A 16,883-nucleotide genomic window follows, 5' to 3' on the forward strand; every position below is an offset into this window, starting at 1 on the left:
AGGAAAGTAACTAGGATGGACTAGCATCTTCGGCATTGTTCTGCAAGCCGGTGTGTTGTTTGTCTAGGTCCCTCAGGAGGAAAACTCTCGAGAGGAACACACCCAGAAAAACCTATTTCTTCAACCTATTAGGAAGGAACTCCCTCCCACACACGAGCTTGCCAAGACGCTAGAATATATATACTGCATCTCTGCGACGACTCACGCGAAACGAAAACCTCCCACGTCCACGAGTTAGGATCTCTCCCTCGACAAGTCAAATGGCAGCCGCACAAGCAGGCGCTCTCTCGTTCTTGACTGCCACAGGCCCCAACTTCAAGCCGGCAGCCGACAGACCTGCCCCGCAAGGGCTGGATGTTTACCCAGTCTCCCTGACCGCATCCACCTCCGTTTTATCTCGTACGTTGAGCCATCTCACCCGCTCCTCCAACAATGGGAGCGGTCTCATCAAAGTCGGGAAGGTTGCCCAAGGCGGTGCGCGGAACAAACTGAGTTTGAAGGATCAGGAAAGACGACACGACGGTGTGGACTGGTCGGCCGTGAGGGTGCGGGACGAGTTTCCCACAAGCTTTGCCGTGTGGGCAAGCATGACGTGAGGGACGGGGATCTCAGACAGCGACCGATGTACTTTAGTGAGACCTCTTTAGCGTCGCATTCCTCATGCTTTGTTAGTAGTTTCCAAATACCATGAATGGCCTTACACTCGAAGTGCTTGTTAAGAGTTGAAGTGTTGAAGTGTTGATGAGTTGAGGAGCAACGGCGACGCCGTTCGGTGACAATGCATGAGAAGAGATGGCGACGGCTTGGGCAACCACTAATTATGCACTTTACTGGTATCCGGCCATCATGTACAAGCTAGAAGAAAATGGCCATGGTTGATACATGGATAATCATACATGAAATATAACACTCGCAAATACATTAAGAGACATGATGGATATACAAAATTGTGACAGAATCGCGCCTCAAATATGTGCTTCGCTTCCAGAGATGAAGTAGACGGCGATGGACAGTTCATCCACCCCGCCACTTCGCCCCAGGGTTCCATGCTCCCGGTTCAAAGGTCTCCCCTTGTCCGACTGGCGCAGTTGAAGGTGCCGTTGGCGGAGGGACTGGCGACGCTGGCGATGGCCGTCCTGTGGAAGAGACGTAGAGTCAGCATATATGCTCCTCTGGAGAATAGATGATGGCTACGAACCTGCAGGCAACGAGGCCAACTTCTCTTGTTCAATCTCGATCTTTCGCTGCTCCCATTTGGCGTCCAGCTCTCGTGCTCTTTGTATCGTCAACAATCTTTGCGCTTCCGCTTGTTGCAACTCCTATTGACCACCCCAACGAGCACGTCAGCTTCTAGCTCTCTGCAAGCGTCCTTATAGCCGCACACTGAAGCCACACCTCTATCGAAGGCGGTGCGTTCCGCGTATGCCTCAACCATGCCTGCCACTGTGCGGGAATGAGCTCCGGCTCATATTTGTAATACTCCGTCCTCCCGTCAAAGTATTCTATTATGCGGCGGGTGCGGTCTGTCCCCGCACGCATTGGCGGACCTTCAAAGTACATGTTCCCCAATAGGTCGCGACCCACCTGAAATGACGGTGCCGTTAGCCAAGATTGGACGGGAAACATCCAAGGAAGAAAGCAGAGGACTGACCAACTTGTGGGAGCGCCATGGCCAGTTTATGGCTTTCAGTGAAGCTGTAAGACGTCCAAGCATTGCGAATAGTTGCGAATGGGCTTCAAATTGACCATGTGTTCCAGCTTTTGGTTCTTCAACGCGCGAGGTTATGCTGGCGGGGAAGTCGACGAGATCAGCAACTTCCCCTCGCTTCGACCTCAACCCAACGCCCCTTATATTATACATACTGTATATGCGAGAGACAGGATAGCTTTCATCTTCTTTTTCAGAGAAATCCATTCCTGTAGGAAAAGCCTGGGTTCTTGCAGCGAATACATAACGGTTACAGCAGCCCTCGACAGAAGTCCTCCAGCCATGTCAAATTCGGCATCCTCGCGCGGGAATAGTCCCTACTCCACTCCTCGTTCAGGCACTCCGTCGAGCGTAAACCACAACGTAAAGCTCGCCCTCGGCTCTAGTAGACTTGGCCGAAGCCAGCTTGAAGCAGACTCCGACTCCGACGATGAGAGCCGGACCAATCGACCGGACGAGTTGATCAACGGACTTTCTGGGGCAGGGTTCGTGGGGTCGAAGCGGGGCAAATCGCGGGAGCAGATGGTCATCCCGCTTATAAAGCAGAACGAGTGGCGGGGCCGGCCGGATATGGAGCGGACGCCGAGTACGGAAGGGCCGCGGACAACGACGAGGACGGTCACCCGGACTACAACGACAGTGACGAGCACGGCTGTTACCGCTGGCCCTGCAGCGTCAACTACCATTTCGCAAACTACGACTGTAACATCCGAAGGGTTAACGCCGATGGAGATCGCCGGCGATGCATCCCAAATCTCACAGGCAGAAGAGTCACACGGCCCGAAATTTGGTCTTCAAGTCATGAAGAAGCGGAAAGTGGTCAGAACGACAGACTCAGTCGCTTCTTGTCAGTCAGGTGCATCGACGCCATTGACAGTGGGAGAAGAGGAACCTGCTGCCGCTGTGACGATGACAGTGGAAGAGGAGGCCATGGCAGCAGTGTTGAGAGAAGCGCAAGGCATCGAAGCGGAGTGGACGCCGAGCATAACGAGTCTCCCTATTCTGGCGCAAAACTCCGTGCCCGGCCTAAACGACATCGAAGATGTTACTGAAAAGTACCGATACGACGTCAGTTTGCGACCCGAGGAATCGACGATGGAGGACTACGAGCGAGTGCCCATCGCAGAGTTCGGCCAGGCCCTCCTTCGCGGAATGGGGTGGGAGAAAGGCAAAGCCGTCGGCAAAAACCCGGACGGCCTTATCGAACCAATATCGTTGAAGTCGCGGCCACATCTTCTCGGGTTAGGCGCGACGCCAGCACCGGAGCTGGAAATCAAGCAGAAGAAGTACATCAAGCCGGGGGAGAAACGACGTCCTGACGTAAGTTTCTGTGGCAGGGCGTTTGTGTGTTTACCGTCCTCTCTATAAGCTTTCCAAAAAGAATCTGTTCTTGCATTTTATAGCCGCTTGCTGAAGCAAAGTTGACACCGTCGGAAGAACTGCCGCGGTCTGCCAGAAGAGAGAAAAGGGAGCGAAGTCCTGATCGTGATGGTTTGTTCTCAGATTCATTCCCTTGGATATTTGAAAGTTGGACATTGATGACTCATGATCAACGTATACAGTAGCATTGAGAGCTGGCGATGTAGTGCGGATAAACGAAGGACGCTATGAAGGGCAGCAAGGTGTTATCCAGGAGATCAAATCTCGATCTTCGGGTACCGTCGTCAAAGTGGAGATGGACGGCAGTCGAGATGTAAGCCGGACCTACCCTGGTGACGTGTTCCCTTCAATAATAGATCGCTAACATGTTCTCATGCAGATCGCAAGATGCTGGCTTCAAGACATTCAACGCATATCACCGTCCTCGAATGGTCACCGCTCCCAATCGAAATCGCAAAGCGTGTCGCGCGCAAGCTCCGCCGGGTCGTCGTCCGCGCGGTCATGGCTGCGACCGCACGCTTTGGTGGTAAGCTTGAAGCTCGCGCGTGCCTTTCATAATGGGTAAAATGCCTCAGACGTACGTCTTGTTCCTCAGCGAGTCGTGAGCAAATCCCTTGCCTCTGGCCGGCACTACAATCAGAAGGGTGTCATACAAGACGTCTTTACGGCCGGTGAATGTGTCCTTCGACTGAACACCGGGGATATTGTTGAAGGTATGCACTTCCCGTCTTGCGCTCAATCTTCATTCAAACTCTTAAGTTGCAAACTTAGGCGTCAAGGACCGCCATTTGGAAACCTGCCTTCCCAGCGTGGGCGGCACCGTGATTGTATTACAATCATCCGACGGCGAACTCGTGGGACAGCTAGGACGACTAAAGGAGAAAGATTCCGAAAGCGAACGTGCGGTTGTGCAGATGGACCATAGCCTGGAGTATCATGTAAGACCCACTTACTGCCCTTTAAGTGATCGTTGTGACTGTGGGGCTGATCGCTTCTCTTTCACCGTTTAGACTTTCACATACGATGAGATTGCCGCTTACATCGAGTAGGAATCGGCTTTCGGGAAGCAATTTGTTGCGGCGGAGTGTCCCCATAGTAGCGTAACCTCAGGGCAACGTTCATGTAATATATATTCCCACTGGTCGTGAAAGTCGTAAATTGCAGTTCCTCCACTCATTCCCGTAAAACATAATTCAACAAGGGAAAGAAAAGAATCGAACTCCGGAATGTACAATTATCGTCTTTATTGACAACAAAAACTCCCGCCAAGGATCACAAATATCGCAGGAACAGCCCCTTGATGATTGCGAGCACCCTTAATCCCTCTTCAATGGGTACTGGCTTTTCTGCACACCATCCTTCGTGACCACAAACATTTCCACCATGTCACCGGTGTAGATATCGCGCTCTGTGGCGGATGTGAAAGCATCTTTCGTGACTTGTAGGGCCCGTTCGGGGGTCAGTGTTTCCACCACCTTTTGATGGACAAATCCAACCTATTGCGAGAGGAGCGAGAGTTCGAGATTTGTTTCGTCCGCAGGTAAGTGGAGGCGCTAGCCGAAGGATAGACGCGCGCCTACCTGATTATCCAAGAACGGCTGAATCAGATGTCCCGCAGAACCCGCACAAGCCCACTTCTGCTTTTGGAAGTTTCCGACTGGATCGTAACTGTACACAGCCCCGTTGCCCTCCTCGTCGATGCCCCCGAGAGTATTCCATACGTAGTAAGGGAACATGCGTTTGTGGTATAGAATCGTCGACAACATCTGAGCAAGGGCGCCGCTGCTCATTTGTTTGTCATGAGCGTGGCGGTACCACTTTCATTGGCTGGGAGTGAGAAAAGGAGTTGACGGCAAAAAGAGCCAAGGCGGTTTGCTTTACCTCCAATCGCTGCTCCAGGGTCTTTACAAGTGTGACAGCATCAGCGTACATTCCCCCGGTTGCAAGAACGCAGTCGTTGGACCTGACGGCGGTTGATGTCAACAATATGCAAATGAGGAAAGTAGCGACACCCATGCCATATCTCTACTCACAGATGGAAGACTTTGGGTACGTATCGACTGTTGATGCTGTAGCCTTCGCTTTGACGCGTATCACCAGCAACCACTACAAAGTCGTCGCCTGCAACCGCGAGGGTAGTTCTGCAATAATGGTGGCGTTAGTCAGGACTCGTACAATGGAAGCAGGTCCTCCAAGCAAACTCCGACTGTCTCTCTCTCCCAATTCTTCTGCCCATCCTTCGTGAATGGAATCTTCCCAGGATCATCCACGCCGAACTCCAAATACCCACCCTCCATTATCCGTGTACGGCGAGAATCTGCATTCTACTGGGGCTTTGACAGGGCTAGCCGATGCGTAATGCTTTGCCTGTCGTTGTTGCGTCCGGTAGATGTTTGAGGAATGGTCGTAGTGCGAGTCGTAGGAGGGGAGAGAGATCATGGTGGGCAGGAATGTACTGGGCGAGACTGTGAAGCGAGTCGCGGACGGATGAGTCGATGCAATTTGGATGCAGGCAGAGGCACTGCAGGTCCTAGGACTATGGGAACCGGGCTCACAGTTGCTTCCCTGTGGAAACTTACCGTTCAATTCTTTACGAGAGTAGGTAAATCGAAGCAGGCCGAGACTCGGAAAACAGTGGTCAAAAAGGCAAGAACGACACCAGCCTGACGAACCACACCCTGACGCGTCTACCACACCCTTCTCCCAGCACCTTTGCGACGTTGGGCTACGTTGGGGTTTTCAACCTCCTCGAGTTCAATCGCCGCCCCTTGACTCACCCCCCTACTGGCCTACACTTTGCAACCAGCAACTGCTCAACGGATACAGGCAGGGCAGGGGCTCGCCATCCCGTCGTCGCTGTGGCTCAGTTCAGCCTTATAAAGCATCGTTCTTTCAACGCGTCTCTGGAGCTAGTTATACCGTTTGTATGGCTCATCTTTTATGTCCTCAGAACTGGCACAAGGCAAGACCACAATAGATAACTTACGATCAAGCCCTGGTCCGCAATATAGGAAATCTGATGCTCTCCAGTCACAGCTTGCAGCATTTGAGCAACGGAGAATCGCCGTGTCCTCTATCGTCAGTCAAAATTCACTACAATCCCCGTGGAGTTCGGATATCACGCATGGACATTGATACCCTGGGGGCAGAGGTATTGCGAGGCAGGAATTCAGGAGATTCGTACTGAGGATTGGCTCGTCGCGCTCAAACGCTTGGGATGGCATATGTGCGGCGCGTGAATGAATTCAAACCAAAACCCACGACTCGATACGTTCCATCTCCTCAGAAGCTTCCCGTGCAATCTGCCTCGTTTCTGCAGTGATCAGCTCACACTCCGAAACCTCGTAAAACTGCTGCTTCCAAAGCCGCCACCGCGGCTCGCTGAACGCCTCCATATCCTTCTGTGCCTTTGCAACCTCTACGGAATTGGGGTTTCCTTTGCTTATCTCCCATAGACTATTTCCGGCCAGAAAGATCCATGCAGCAGCTGCGGGCACGTCTAATTCCAACTCGTGTTTGAGGTATCTGGGTACCTCTTCATCTTCTGTGTCCTGGTCTTCTGAGTCTTCGCCCCCTTCAGCCTCGGCATCCTCTGCACCGCTGCCCTGTGCGTCGACGCCATCGCCCTCGCCGCCTTCCGCCTCCCCATCTTCTGGTTCAACATCCTCATCATGTGCGACTTCATAGTGAGCTTCGCCCGACCGAATAGCTTCATTTGAGAAGCTTTGCAATGACCCTGTGCAGCGAAAGAACCAGGGTAGATAATCCCAACACCGCGGAATATCTCTCACCAACCGAGCAACGAAAGCATTATGGTTCGCCCAGGAATGTCGATCCGGCGCTGAAAACGGCGTAGCGCATGGGTTACGCCACGCACTCTGCCATACTTCCAGCCCTGTCGGCTTCAGCAGCAGGAAATCGCTCCATAGCTCGCCGAATGTGCCGTCCCATATCCAGTTGTCCTTCAGATGGTCGGGTAATGGCGATGGGCGAGCGGGATTGGGTCGTGCGTGCAGAGCTTTGACGAGGGAGAGGAGGCGATCGTGGCCTGCAGAGTCGTGGCGCCAGGAGGTGCGGTGGGCCATGTGGAAGACAGCATACCACATGGACCAAAGCAACTGTTCACAAGTATCTCCAGGCGTATCAGGAGTGTCTCCCACGATGCCATTCGAATAGGCAAATTCGATGCGCGGCGCGATGTTCGTTTCCAGGTCCGTTTTGCCGCTTTGGTAACGCAGAATAGTCTGATAAAACCCAAACGAATCGTAGTCGTCCCAGAAATAAGCTCCTCTCAGTTTGAAAACGGCGTCTATGAGATCGGCCTCGTCATCTGGAGGAAACCTCATCATTTCTCGAACGAGTCGCTCTCGGGCGTCGGTCTTCCACCGCTTCGCGACGCTTGGAGGCCATGTTTCCATGACCGTTTTCCAGTTCAACAATGTCTTTTTGAGGGTCTCGGTTTCGGGTGTGTAGGCCGTGGCCGTAGACGTTGTTTCGACGATGAGATGAGCGTGGTCAATATGCATCGAGGTTTACTTTAAGCCTGTTCTACTCCGAACGACCTCTATATGAAGACCTACATGGCGAGCCAGATGTGGAGAAGTGGCCTTCACAGAGGAGGTGCACTCGGTCATTTTAAATGCGGCTCTCCCCTCTTTTTTTCCTCCCGTGGCGCCGGCGGCGAAGGTGAGGTGGGTGGTCTTGTGGAACGTGCGGAATGGCGTGTCGGTCCTGTCGGACTCGTCGGAGTGCCAAATGTGAACAAGCATCGTGCCATTCCCCCCCCTTTGCCCCCCCCCCGAGCCGCGTCCGCGAAGTCCGCGAGCGCGTGTCATTCCGCATCATCGGAGAGCGACCAACAAAGGATAAACAAGGCGGTCCCTTTGATTAGCAGCTCTGATTGATTCTGATTAGGACCCGCTCCCGAGGAGAAACCTTCAATCTACATACTGTAAAGCTCTGCATGCCTCCCCACACACGTCAACGGCCCATTTGTCGGTCGGAGTGGTCGGCTGCCTTTCCGGTGCTTTTGATGCGTTCACTGGCGGCCGTGACTTCATGGGCCTATGGAAATACTGTATCAAATAACTGGCTTCCGTGCTCGTTACACTTGAAAAAGCAGCCCGAACCCTCGGCGGATATCCTTCAGTTTTCCAGAAACCCCAGCGCCGCCGTATCGCAATTCATCGTCTCCGAACGCAAAAATGGCGGTTATCGACAGCACGGACGTTATCATCCTGTCCGCCGTCGGAATCCTGACAACCCTTTATGTATTTTACAAGCGGAGCACGAGCAATAGGAGCTCCGGTGCCGTTGTGTCAAAGGGAGCCTCCGGCGGACCGTCCGGGTCCGTCAAGCCAGGCTCCGCCGAGGTCAAGTCACCCAGGTGCGTATGCTAGATCACCGGACAATTCCAATTTTCTTCGCCTTGCAGCATATGCCAGCAAACAGCAACTGATACTTTATCCCATTTCGCAGCAAATTTGGCAAGAAGTCTCTCTCTGAAAAAATAGCGTCCGTCTCCGGCGACTCATGCCTAGTCCTCTTCTACGGTTCTCAAACGGGGACCGCGGAAGACCTGGCACTCCGTTTTGGAAAGGATGTCACCTCAAAGTACTCTGTGCCGGCGCTCATCCTCGATGTTGAAGAATACGACATGACTGAGCTAGCGGATGGTGATGCACTGGATGAAACCACGAACGGCAAGAACATTTTGTATGGCTACTTCCTCGCCACCTACGGCGAAGGAGAACCAACCGACAATGCCACAGAGTTCTACGAATGGATAATGTCCGGGAAAGGCAAAGGTGCCGATGAAGGCGATGAAGACGGCGACGACGACGAACTATTGGAGAATAGACCGCTTGAGGGAATCCACAAGTACATCATCTTCGGTCTTGGCAACAAAACCTACGAGCACTTCAACGCCATTGCACGCCGTCTCGACAAGCGTCTCAAAGCGATTGGTGCAAAGAGGGTTGGCGAGTTGGGTGAAGGCGACGACGATTGTAGCATGGAAGAAGACTATGCAGCGTGGAAGAAGGGAGCCCTGGCCGCTGTTGCTGGGCACTTTGGGGTGGAAGTGGGCGAATCCGGCACGAAGAAGGATGAGCCCCATGTTCCCACTTTCAAGATCATAGATGTGGCTTCGAGCAACGGTTCCGATGTCGAAGTATTTAGAGGGGAATACAGTGCAGGGAAACCACGGAGGTGGGAGAAGGTGAAGATCGGGGCCGAGGAGTATGATGTTGTCGACGGTGGTGATGGGGAGAAGTATGTTGAGATCAGGTACGTGGGCATGCTGCCGTACTTCGGAGTGCGCGCGGATCCATTTTGCTTATTTTAACGTCTTGCCACCTCCAAAAGTGGTGCCAAAGTTAAGCACGACGCTAAACACCCGCATTACGGTCGCATCGTCACAACCAAACCCCTCTTTACTGACGTCTACGACGAGTTCGCTTTCGCACCATCCGTCCGTCTCCCCGTCGAAGTCTCGAATCGATTCTCCATCAACGAAAAGAAGATCCGCATCGAACGACACTGCTTGCACGTCGAGCTGGATCTGTCAGGCTCCGATCTCAAATATGAGACAGGTGATCATGTTGGGATCTGGCCGGTGAACGATGAGGAGCATTTGGAGAGGTACAAGAAGGTGCTGGCCCTCAGCGAGGAGGAGCTGGATAGGGTTGTGACGTTGAAGGTGAACGAAGAGAACCGATTGGCGGCAAATAGCAAGATTCCGTTCCCTGTGCCGAGCACTTTGAGGACGGTTCTGTTGCATTATTTGGACTTGACGGCTATTCTCAAGCAGTATCAGTTTGAGGTATGTCCTCATTCATTTCAATTGACTATGTCGCATAACGAAACGGCTCTGATTGACATGATGCAATTTTTTATACAGGTTCTCGCCAAACATGCTACGAACCCTGCTGAACGCGACGCCCTGTTTCAAATCGCAGAGAACCGAGATATCTACCTACCTTTCGTTGAAAAGTCCCAAAAGGATCTGGCCCAGGTCCTGTCCCACTTTCCCTCCGTCAAAATACCCCTCTCGGTCATCATCGGCGAGCTGCTACCACGTATCTCTGTTCGTTATTACTCCATCTCATCGTCAGCGAAAGAAACGCCTAAAACAGTGGGCATCACGGCCGTGATGGTCCGGCACGCGGTAGCGAGCACGTTCGTACCTGGGAAGGAAGGCGATGAGACCGGCGAAGTAGTCATCCGCCAAGGTCTTGCGACCTCCTGGCTGCAACGCCTCCATGAAGCCAAACAGCAAACAACCTCACGAACAAATGGCGTGAACGGGCACACAAACGGCACGGTCACAACTCCAACCCCATCACTCCCCATCCCCCAATTCCACCTCCCTCTCTACATCCGCACCTCCTCCTTCCGCCTCCCCCGCAACCCCCGCCTCCCCGTCATCATGGTAGGCCCCGGCACCGGCGTCGCGCCCTTTCGCGCCTTCACACGCGAACGCTTCCACATCGCCGCCAAGCAACCGCAAACGGCAGTCGGCCCCACATGGCTGTTCTACGGCTGCCGGCATCCGGACAAGGACTACCTGTACAAGTCGGAGTTTGAGGATATGAAGACGAAGGTCGAGGCGGGCGATGTGAAGATGGAGTTGAAGGTTGTAGATGCGTTTTCGAGAGTGCCGGGCGAGAAGAAGGTCTATGTGCAGGAACGGCTGAAGGAGTTTGCGGAGGATGTGTGGAGGATGATTGGGACGCAGGGCGCGTACTTTTATGTTTGCGGGTATGTTGTATGTGATACGAGTTCATATTGTCATCCATCTAGTAATCCCTTCTCTCATCTCAAACAGAGACGCAAAACACATGGCCGCCGACGTCCACGCCGCCCTCGAACACATCGCGCTCACCCACGGCAAGCTCGCCTCGGCCGAAAAGGCGAAAGCCTGGGTCAAAGACTTGCGGTCTCAGGGACGATACCTCGAAGATGTCTGGTCCTGAAGGTCGCTCACCAACAGGACCATAGTTTTGGGGAATATAGAACGAGACACCTTGGTGCGGTTATCACCGGGTTTATGTCGTATTGCGGACGGAAACATTTACCGCGTAGATGGGATAGTGGCCGCTCTGTGATTTTGTAGCTTATATGATTCCCTGTAGAAATCTGTTTTCCTCTCATTATTATATATATGCATTTTCATACTGAGGGTTTTGGGGTTGAGTGCTTGGTCTGTAACAGTCTGCTGAAACTTGCTTATAGGGTTTCTCTCTGCAATGGGTGAAGAGGATGGAAAAATGGTGAATTCGGAATGTTTTCACGAAGGTGAACCGGGGATAGAGGCCCTTGCTTCGCGAAACAGACAATCTCTGCCATGGAAGTTGATGATAATGGGAAAGCCACTGATTCAGATTATGCTACAAGACTCTTGGTTGTGTACAGGCTAACCTACATCGTTCGAAAAGGAAGGAGAAGCGAACGCTCTAAAACTAGTTTCTACGCGAGTCTGTTGACTGTCTTGTACTCCCCGCACTCTACAGCCTCACAACAGCAGCCCCACCACCGGGCTTGCTCGCAAATACATAGTCCTCCATCTCCGCATCCTTCCCCTTCAAGTCCGGGCGCCGCTTATCATAGTACGCCTCCCTGACCTTACCAATAAAGCTCTCCACCTCGCTCTCAGCCACAAGCGACACAACACACCCACCCCATCCAGCACCGGTCAGACGCGACCCGTAAGCGCCAGCCTCCCGCGCAATCCGGGTCAAATCGTTGATCTCGTCACATGAGCAGTCATAGAGGTCCCTGCAGCTGTCTTGCGAGGCGTTCATGAGGTCACCGAGGGCAGTCAGGAAGACGGTGGGATTGAAATCGGTGTTGGCGATCTGTGCGCAGGTATCGCGGAACTGGAACACGCGGCGGGATTCTTCATACACGTGTTTGGCGCGAGCGTGCAGGTGGAATTCGTCGGAGCCAATGACGATGGGACCGATGTAGCGTTGTTTCACGGCGTCGACGGTGGTGTTTAGGAGCGTTGCGACCTCGGGGAGGGTGTAGGGCTCGCGTTTGAGTGCTGTGTCGGTGAGAGCTGACAGTTTGGCGAGGACGGCCGTCTCATTGCCTGTGAACTCGGTATCGCGGACGTAGCGGTCTTGGATGTCGCGCAGGGTCAGCAGGGGTGCGTCTGTGGTTGCGTCTGCTCCGCCGACGTGTTTGTTGAGTAAGGCGGCGGCAAGACGGGTCTCGACTACGCGGAGGTTGTAGTGGATGGGCGCCGTGACGACTTTGTTGGAGACGACTAGTGTGTTGGTCACGACAAAGACTGGGGACGATGATGTGTTGGTAGATACAGGGAAGGAGATGCGGTCCGCGGACAGTTTCGGTTCGAAATGGATGATCAAGGGGGACCCCATTGGTGCCATGATCGAGATGGCCTGGTCCATCCCTCCACATTGCACACCAGCGTATCGCTCTCCCTTGATGGCGGTGTTGGTCAGTTCTCCCTTCGTCATCCGGCCCTTGTTGGCTTCCAGCGTGGCGAGGGCAGACGCACATGTGAAGGCCGACGAGGACGAGACGCCTCCGCCTGCGGGCACCGACCCATCAATAAGCGCATGGAACGACAGAGGAGCTCTGGAGTCGAGATTCTTGGCGTTCTCGAAAACACCCTTGTATCCGCACTTAAAGTAGTTGCTCCAATCGTGAAGTGTCGAGTCGATTTCAACAGCGGTACCTTTGTCGTGGGAAAAGGTCCGTTCTCCGAACTGCTCATCCGTGTTTGCCAGCACCACCTCGACGCGCCCGCTGTCGCCTTTCTTCTCACTGTCCTCCAGCACCCTGACCGCAATCACGACGTCGCGGTCGATGGCCATGGGCAAAACGGAGTACCCTGCGGTGGACTTGATAATCAGCATAACGAACAAAACAAAGGCATAGTGAAGGATATTCGGCCCCCAGTCATACCGGAATAGTCAACATGCTCCCCAATCAGGTTCACACGGCCGGGCGAGCGGGCGAAAAAGTGAGGTTTCGCCTTGAAGCGGGCCTCAAAGCGACTTTGGAGGGTTTGGTACCGCTTTCTTTGGAAGTCCAGGACGTTCGCCGGGTAGACATCTTCAAGGCGGGTGAGGGAAGGGACGGTTTCGTCGGCGAGTAGTGTGGCGGAGGACATTGAGAACAGACAAGCAGATCAAGGTTACGGCAGGAACCAACCCAGTTTACACAGTACTCCACTACTCTATCCTCTATTTTATGCACTTCTCAGGATCGACGAGGACGAGAACGAATGCTCTGAATGCTCTGAATGCTTCTGATGATAAGCCTGCGTGACCTCCGCTTATTGCGCCCAGTTGTGCTGTTGTGCTGTTGTGTGCTAGCGACACTCGAAACACCTCAGAACTTACCGACCGCCTATGATGCGGTTGGATTAATCCGCATACCGGTGACTTCGGCTGCGGCACGGCACCAGCGCACATCGCGAACGCGACTTGAACGCGATGACAACTCATGGAGGCTGCATTTGGAGCCCTCCTGTTACTGGTGCGGTGGAGACATCCAGGCTCGGGAACCGCCGCTTCTCGATGAAATGGGGATATCTATTGCCGACGTCTGCGCATGACGGTCTTACTGTATATTATCGGAAGCTTTGGGGTTCCGGTCCTGCTGGATATAGTGAGCTGGTGTTCCGGTGTGGTACTTACCGCGAACTGCTAGCAGGTTAATGCAGATATTTACGTCGTGGTGTGGGGGCGCCACAAATGGGCGAGACATGAATGGAGCGTCAGTGAAGCAGCACTGTTATAATGAGGGCTGAAGGCAGATGCGGAAAGGCCGAGGACGGCAACAGAAAGAGCAGGTTGACATGCAAGCTAGGACGTTAAGGAGGGAAGGTCACGAACATGTGGGAAAACACCCTCATTTTGACAGCTCAAACGCTCTCAACGCAGCACCGCAAGCACCTTTTGCAACTCCCGCAACGTCATTAACCGCTGCACGACACAAAACATTGAAGTGACCAGGTCGGTACTTGAGTAGTGGCCAGGCACTCAGGGCTTGTATATACTGTAGAAACCTCAATGCATTGCATTGCGCAGACGACTCGAAACTTACCTGTGGACTCTCAAGACTTCAAACAGCCGGACCATGGACTTGACGGCCCCCTCAATTCCAGCCAGGCCGTCGACACTGCGGGCTCGTCGCATCAAAGCCAGGCTGTCCGTTGCGTCCCGCAAGTCCCGTGTCAGGACGTCTCTAGTAAACATCCACTGGGACGCCGACGGTGGGGGCCAGGAGGAAGAAAGTTTCGAAGAATCCATAGGTGGGAACGAGACTGCTGGGATGTCCCAAGCGGCAGCAGGTTGACCTCCTCTCTGGTTCGATATATAGACGATATACCGGTGCTCGCCGACCACCAAACACAGTTTTTACTACCACCTGGTGTGGAAAGCACCCCTGGTACTGGCACCAACTCGACGTTGCTTGAAGGCAAGGACGAGATACCGCAGACTACAGAGCTGCCGATTGCTGGGCCTAGCAAAAGGAAGGACGCGAAGGACTGGAGATTGACTTTGCCGCGCATAACATCATCAGATTCGGCGAACAACAGAGAATCAATTTTGAGAAGATCCGCGGACTTGACCACAGAAGAGGCCATTTTGACCGATGTCTTCTCGGGTCAACTGGCTCCAACCATTGCAGATGTCCTGTTAGCTGACGATGATGTCGAAGTCGTCCCGGTCTACGATGCCATCGCACTATACGACTTTGACGCAAGCCTCGACGAGTCTGATGATGCCATCTCGTTCAAGGCAGGCGATAGGCTAAAGGTGTTTGGCAAGCGGAATGTTAGGAACACGGTGTTTACTGAGGACGACGGCGGAGACTTTCAGTGGGAAAAGGAGGTTGAGGTTAGCGAAGGATGGTGTCAGGCAGAGCGTCTGGGCAAAGCTGGCTTTGCCCCTGTCGCCTACCTTCAGGTTAGTAGTGAACATCCACTTTTGGCGCCGTGGAGGCGAACTGACTTCTTAGCAATCAAGTTTGCATCAGACACCACACCTCTGGAAACGCGGTCCCAAATCGACCTAGTAATCACCGGCCCGCTAGATTCTCCACCCTTGGACTGCATCATGCCATCTAATCCGACTTTGGCGGATTCCCTGATCAGCATGCCAGACCCCAGCGTCGTATCGAGTTTCGCAGAGACATCCATCTCGCAGTCGAGCTATCCCTCAGCCGCAATGTCCGCGCTCGGAAACGGCATGGGAGCTATGACGGACAAGCTTCGCAAACGTCTGCGATCTTTGTTAGGTAGCTGGTTCGAAGGTGGTGACAGTGTGCAGGATTTCATTCTCGGAAACGCTTGCGGTTCTGCTCCGCGTACTTTCAGCGACATGGATGGAAGCCGGTCTTCCATGTTTGCGGATTACATGGATGATACTGAGCCTGGAGAAGAGAAGCATCTCATCGAAACAGAGGTACGTTGTTTTCTGATGATGTCGACGGGTACCCACCACTGGCGCTGAAACTGAGCCACATACAGCGGGGTCTCACATGGGGTGGTCGATCCCCGAGGTTTTCAGTCACAGTCAAATCTCCGGAGCGCCACCGCAAAGTGTCGTTTGAGCCATCACAGAAGCAGAACGTGGTGGTGGATGAGTTTGTAGCATATCGAGTCTTTACATGGGTATGTATACTGTCATGTCTTTCAGTATGCCACGATTTCTGACGGGCTTTACTAGTTTGACGATGAAGACAAGCAGCTGTACACCTCGCTAAGCGTTCAACGACGATACACGGACTTCGAATGGCTACACGATCACCTGAAACGCCGATATCCACCCACAATCATCCCACTGCCTACACTCCCACCGAAACATAGCTTGATCACCAACAAGTTCGACAAGGGCCTTGTCGAGTCCCGAGGAAGAGGTCTGGAAAGATACTTAGGTGCGATCTCACGCCATCCTCTGCTCAGAAGCGACGGCGCCGTTGTCCTGTTCCTCAGCTGTGGCGGAACAAGCATGGGCGGCCTGACAAAAGACGATTTGGCCAGACTTCGTCAAGAGCAAACATACAAGGAAGATCAGATCGAAGTTGTCCTCGACGACGATGAGTGGATTGAGGGGAGGAAGATGTTCGATCAGAGGAGGAGCTTGCAAGGCCCCGAAGGAGGGCCGGCAAACTTTTTGAAAAGGGTTGCTGTCTCAGTTCCGGCGCGTAAGGATGGGAGAGTGGCCGCTGTGCAGAACCCGATGGATCGCTTTGCGACGCATCTCTCGTTGATGGAATCGCACATGGCGCCGATGTTGGATGCTTCAGCTAGGCATCGGGACAATGTTTCAGGTATGCGACCGGGAACGGGATCCCGATTCGAAACCGAGACTGACTTCAAGTTTTTCGTTTTTCAGAACTGCACACCCGATATGCCAGCATGGCAAATGCACTGGAAGATATGGGTCGTGGCAAAGCAGATGAGGGAAGAATGATGCGGAACCTGGCCTGGTGTTGGAAGCGAGGGTGTTTTGGTACGTCGAGCGTGAGGGAGTGGCTTTGTGACGTGATGGCTGAACCCCGCGTCTCATTTTGCAGGTTGCCATGAGTTCTCGGGCTCTTTACTGGCAGTATCAAAGCATCTGAAAGGCGTGGCTGATGTGTATGAAGCGCATGTAAGCTTTTTGTGTTCCCGGAAGATGACGATGAGGAAAAGTAGCCGCGTCCTGATGTACTCTCTGGTGTAGGCAAACAAGGACTTGACGATATTCCATGAGAACATGCAGGACTATCACACTACGCTGGCGTCCTTTCAGGTATGTATGGGCTTTCT

General features: G+C 53.3%; 8 protein-coding genes across 8 annotated transcripts; 4 read left to right on the forward strand and 4 right to left on the reverse strand.

Annotated features, from left to right (window-relative positions):
* Window positions 1–260: 260 nt before the first annotated feature.
* Window positions 261–596, forward strand: EV422DRAFT_568802 (uncharacterized protein; the record flags this gene model as incomplete). The annotated part of the gene is made up of 1 exon (XM_053072684.1): window positions 261–596. One exon carries the CDS (start codon window positions 261–263, stop codon window positions 594–596), a length of 336 nt encoding a protein of 111 aa, XP_052924247.1.
* A 272-nt stretch (window positions 597–868) lies between these two features.
* On the reverse strand, window positions 869–1,799 carry EV422DRAFT_534489 (uncharacterized protein). Its single transcript, XM_053070677.1, has 4 exons — window positions 1,652–1,799; window positions 1,396–1,584; window positions 1,199–1,319; window positions 869–1,136 (listed from the first exon to the last, which is right to left on the reverse strand). The coding sequence occupies exons 1-4, from the start codon at window positions 1,712–1,714 to the stop codon at window positions 1,015–1,017; spliced, it is 495 nt and encodes a 164-aa protein (XP_052924248.1). The 5' UTR covers window positions 1,715–1,799; the 3' UTR covers window positions 869–1,014.
* A 191-nt stretch (window positions 1,800–1,990) lies between these two features.
* On the forward strand, window positions 1,991–4,137 carry EV422DRAFT_568804 (DExH-box splicing factor binding site-domain-containing protein; the record flags this gene model as incomplete). Its single annotated transcript, XM_053072685.1, has 7 exons — window positions 1,991–3,028; window positions 3,112–3,199; window positions 3,271–3,401; window positions 3,468–3,614; window positions 3,684–3,801; window positions 3,860–4,026; window positions 4,099–4,137. The coding sequence occupies 7 exons, from the start codon at window positions 1,991–1,993 to the stop codon at window positions 4,135–4,137; spliced, it is 1,728 nt and encodes a 575-aa protein (XP_052924249.1).
* EV422DRAFT_534511 (nucleophile aminohydrolase) lies at window positions 4,004–5,690 on the reverse strand. Its single transcript, XM_053070678.1, has 5 exons — window positions 5,379–5,690; window positions 5,122–5,229; window positions 4,970–5,051; window positions 4,669–4,905; window positions 4,004–4,584 (listed from the first exon to the last, which is right to left on the reverse strand). Exons 1-5 carry the CDS (start codon window positions 5,525–5,527, stop codon window positions 4,405–4,407), a joined length of 756 nt encoding a protein of 251 aa, XP_052924250.1. The 5' UTR covers window positions 5,528–5,690; the 3' UTR covers window positions 4,004–4,404.
* A 222-nt stretch (window positions 5,691–5,912) lies between these two features.
* On the reverse strand, window positions 5,913–7,859 carry EV422DRAFT_110160 (uncharacterized protein). Its single transcript, XM_053064588.1, has 3 exons — window positions 6,313–7,859; window positions 6,075–6,239; window positions 5,913–5,997 (listed from the first exon to the last, which is right to left on the reverse strand). The coding sequence occupies exon 1, from the start codon at window positions 7,612–7,614 to the stop codon at window positions 6,334–6,336; it is 1,281 nt and encodes a 426-aa protein (XP_052924251.1). The 5' UTR covers window positions 7,615–7,859; the 3' UTR covers window positions 5,913–5,997; window positions 6,075–6,239; window positions 6,313–6,333.
* A 177-nt stretch (window positions 7,860–8,036) lies between these two features.
* On the forward strand, window positions 8,037–11,284 carry EV422DRAFT_534514 (uncharacterized protein). Its single transcript, XM_053070679.1, has 5 exons — window positions 8,037–8,474; window positions 8,567–9,376; window positions 9,455–9,911; window positions 9,990–10,849; window positions 10,917–11,284. Exons 1-5 carry the CDS (start codon window positions 8,293–8,295, stop codon window positions 11,062–11,064), a joined length of 2,457 nt encoding a protein of 818 aa, XP_052924252.1. The 5' UTR covers window positions 8,037–8,292; the 3' UTR covers window positions 11,065–11,284.
* Window positions 11,285–11,296: 12 nt separating this feature from the next.
* On the reverse strand, window positions 11,297–13,394 carry EV422DRAFT_110211 (ribosomal protein S5 domain 2-type protein). Its single transcript, XM_053064589.1, has 2 exons — window positions 13,025–13,394; window positions 11,297–12,950 (listed from the first exon to the last, which is right to left on the reverse strand). Exons 1-2 carry the CDS (start codon window positions 13,230–13,232, stop codon window positions 11,596–11,598), a joined length of 1,563 nt encoding a protein of 520 aa, XP_052924253.1. The 5' UTR covers window positions 13,233–13,394; the 3' UTR covers window positions 11,297–11,595.
* A 711-nt stretch (window positions 13,395–14,105) lies between these two features.
* On the forward strand, window positions 14,106–16,837 carry EV422DRAFT_110284 (uncharacterized protein). Its single transcript, XM_053064590.1, has 8 exons — window positions 14,106–14,124; window positions 14,186–14,378; window positions 14,447–15,036; window positions 15,097–15,534; window positions 15,600–15,743; window positions 15,799–16,402; window positions 16,468–16,584; window positions 16,649–16,837. The coding sequence occupies exons 2-8, from the start codon at window positions 14,204–14,206 to the stop codon at window positions 16,795–16,797; spliced, it is 2,217 nt and encodes a 738-aa protein (XP_052924254.1). The 5' UTR covers window positions 14,106–14,124; window positions 14,186–14,203; the 3' UTR covers window positions 16,798–16,837.
* The last annotated feature ends 46 nt before the right edge of the window (window positions 16,838–16,883 follow it).

This window comes from Fimicolochytrium jonesii, assembly GCF_025526975.1.
Source record: "Fimicolochytrium jonesii strain JEL569 chromosome Unknown EV422scaffold_17, whole genome shotgun sequence".
Classification (NCBI taxonomy): domain Eukaryota; kingdom Fungi; phylum Chytridiomycota; class Chytridiomycetes; order Spizellomycetales; family Powellomycetaceae; genus Fimicolochytrium; species Fimicolochytrium jonesii.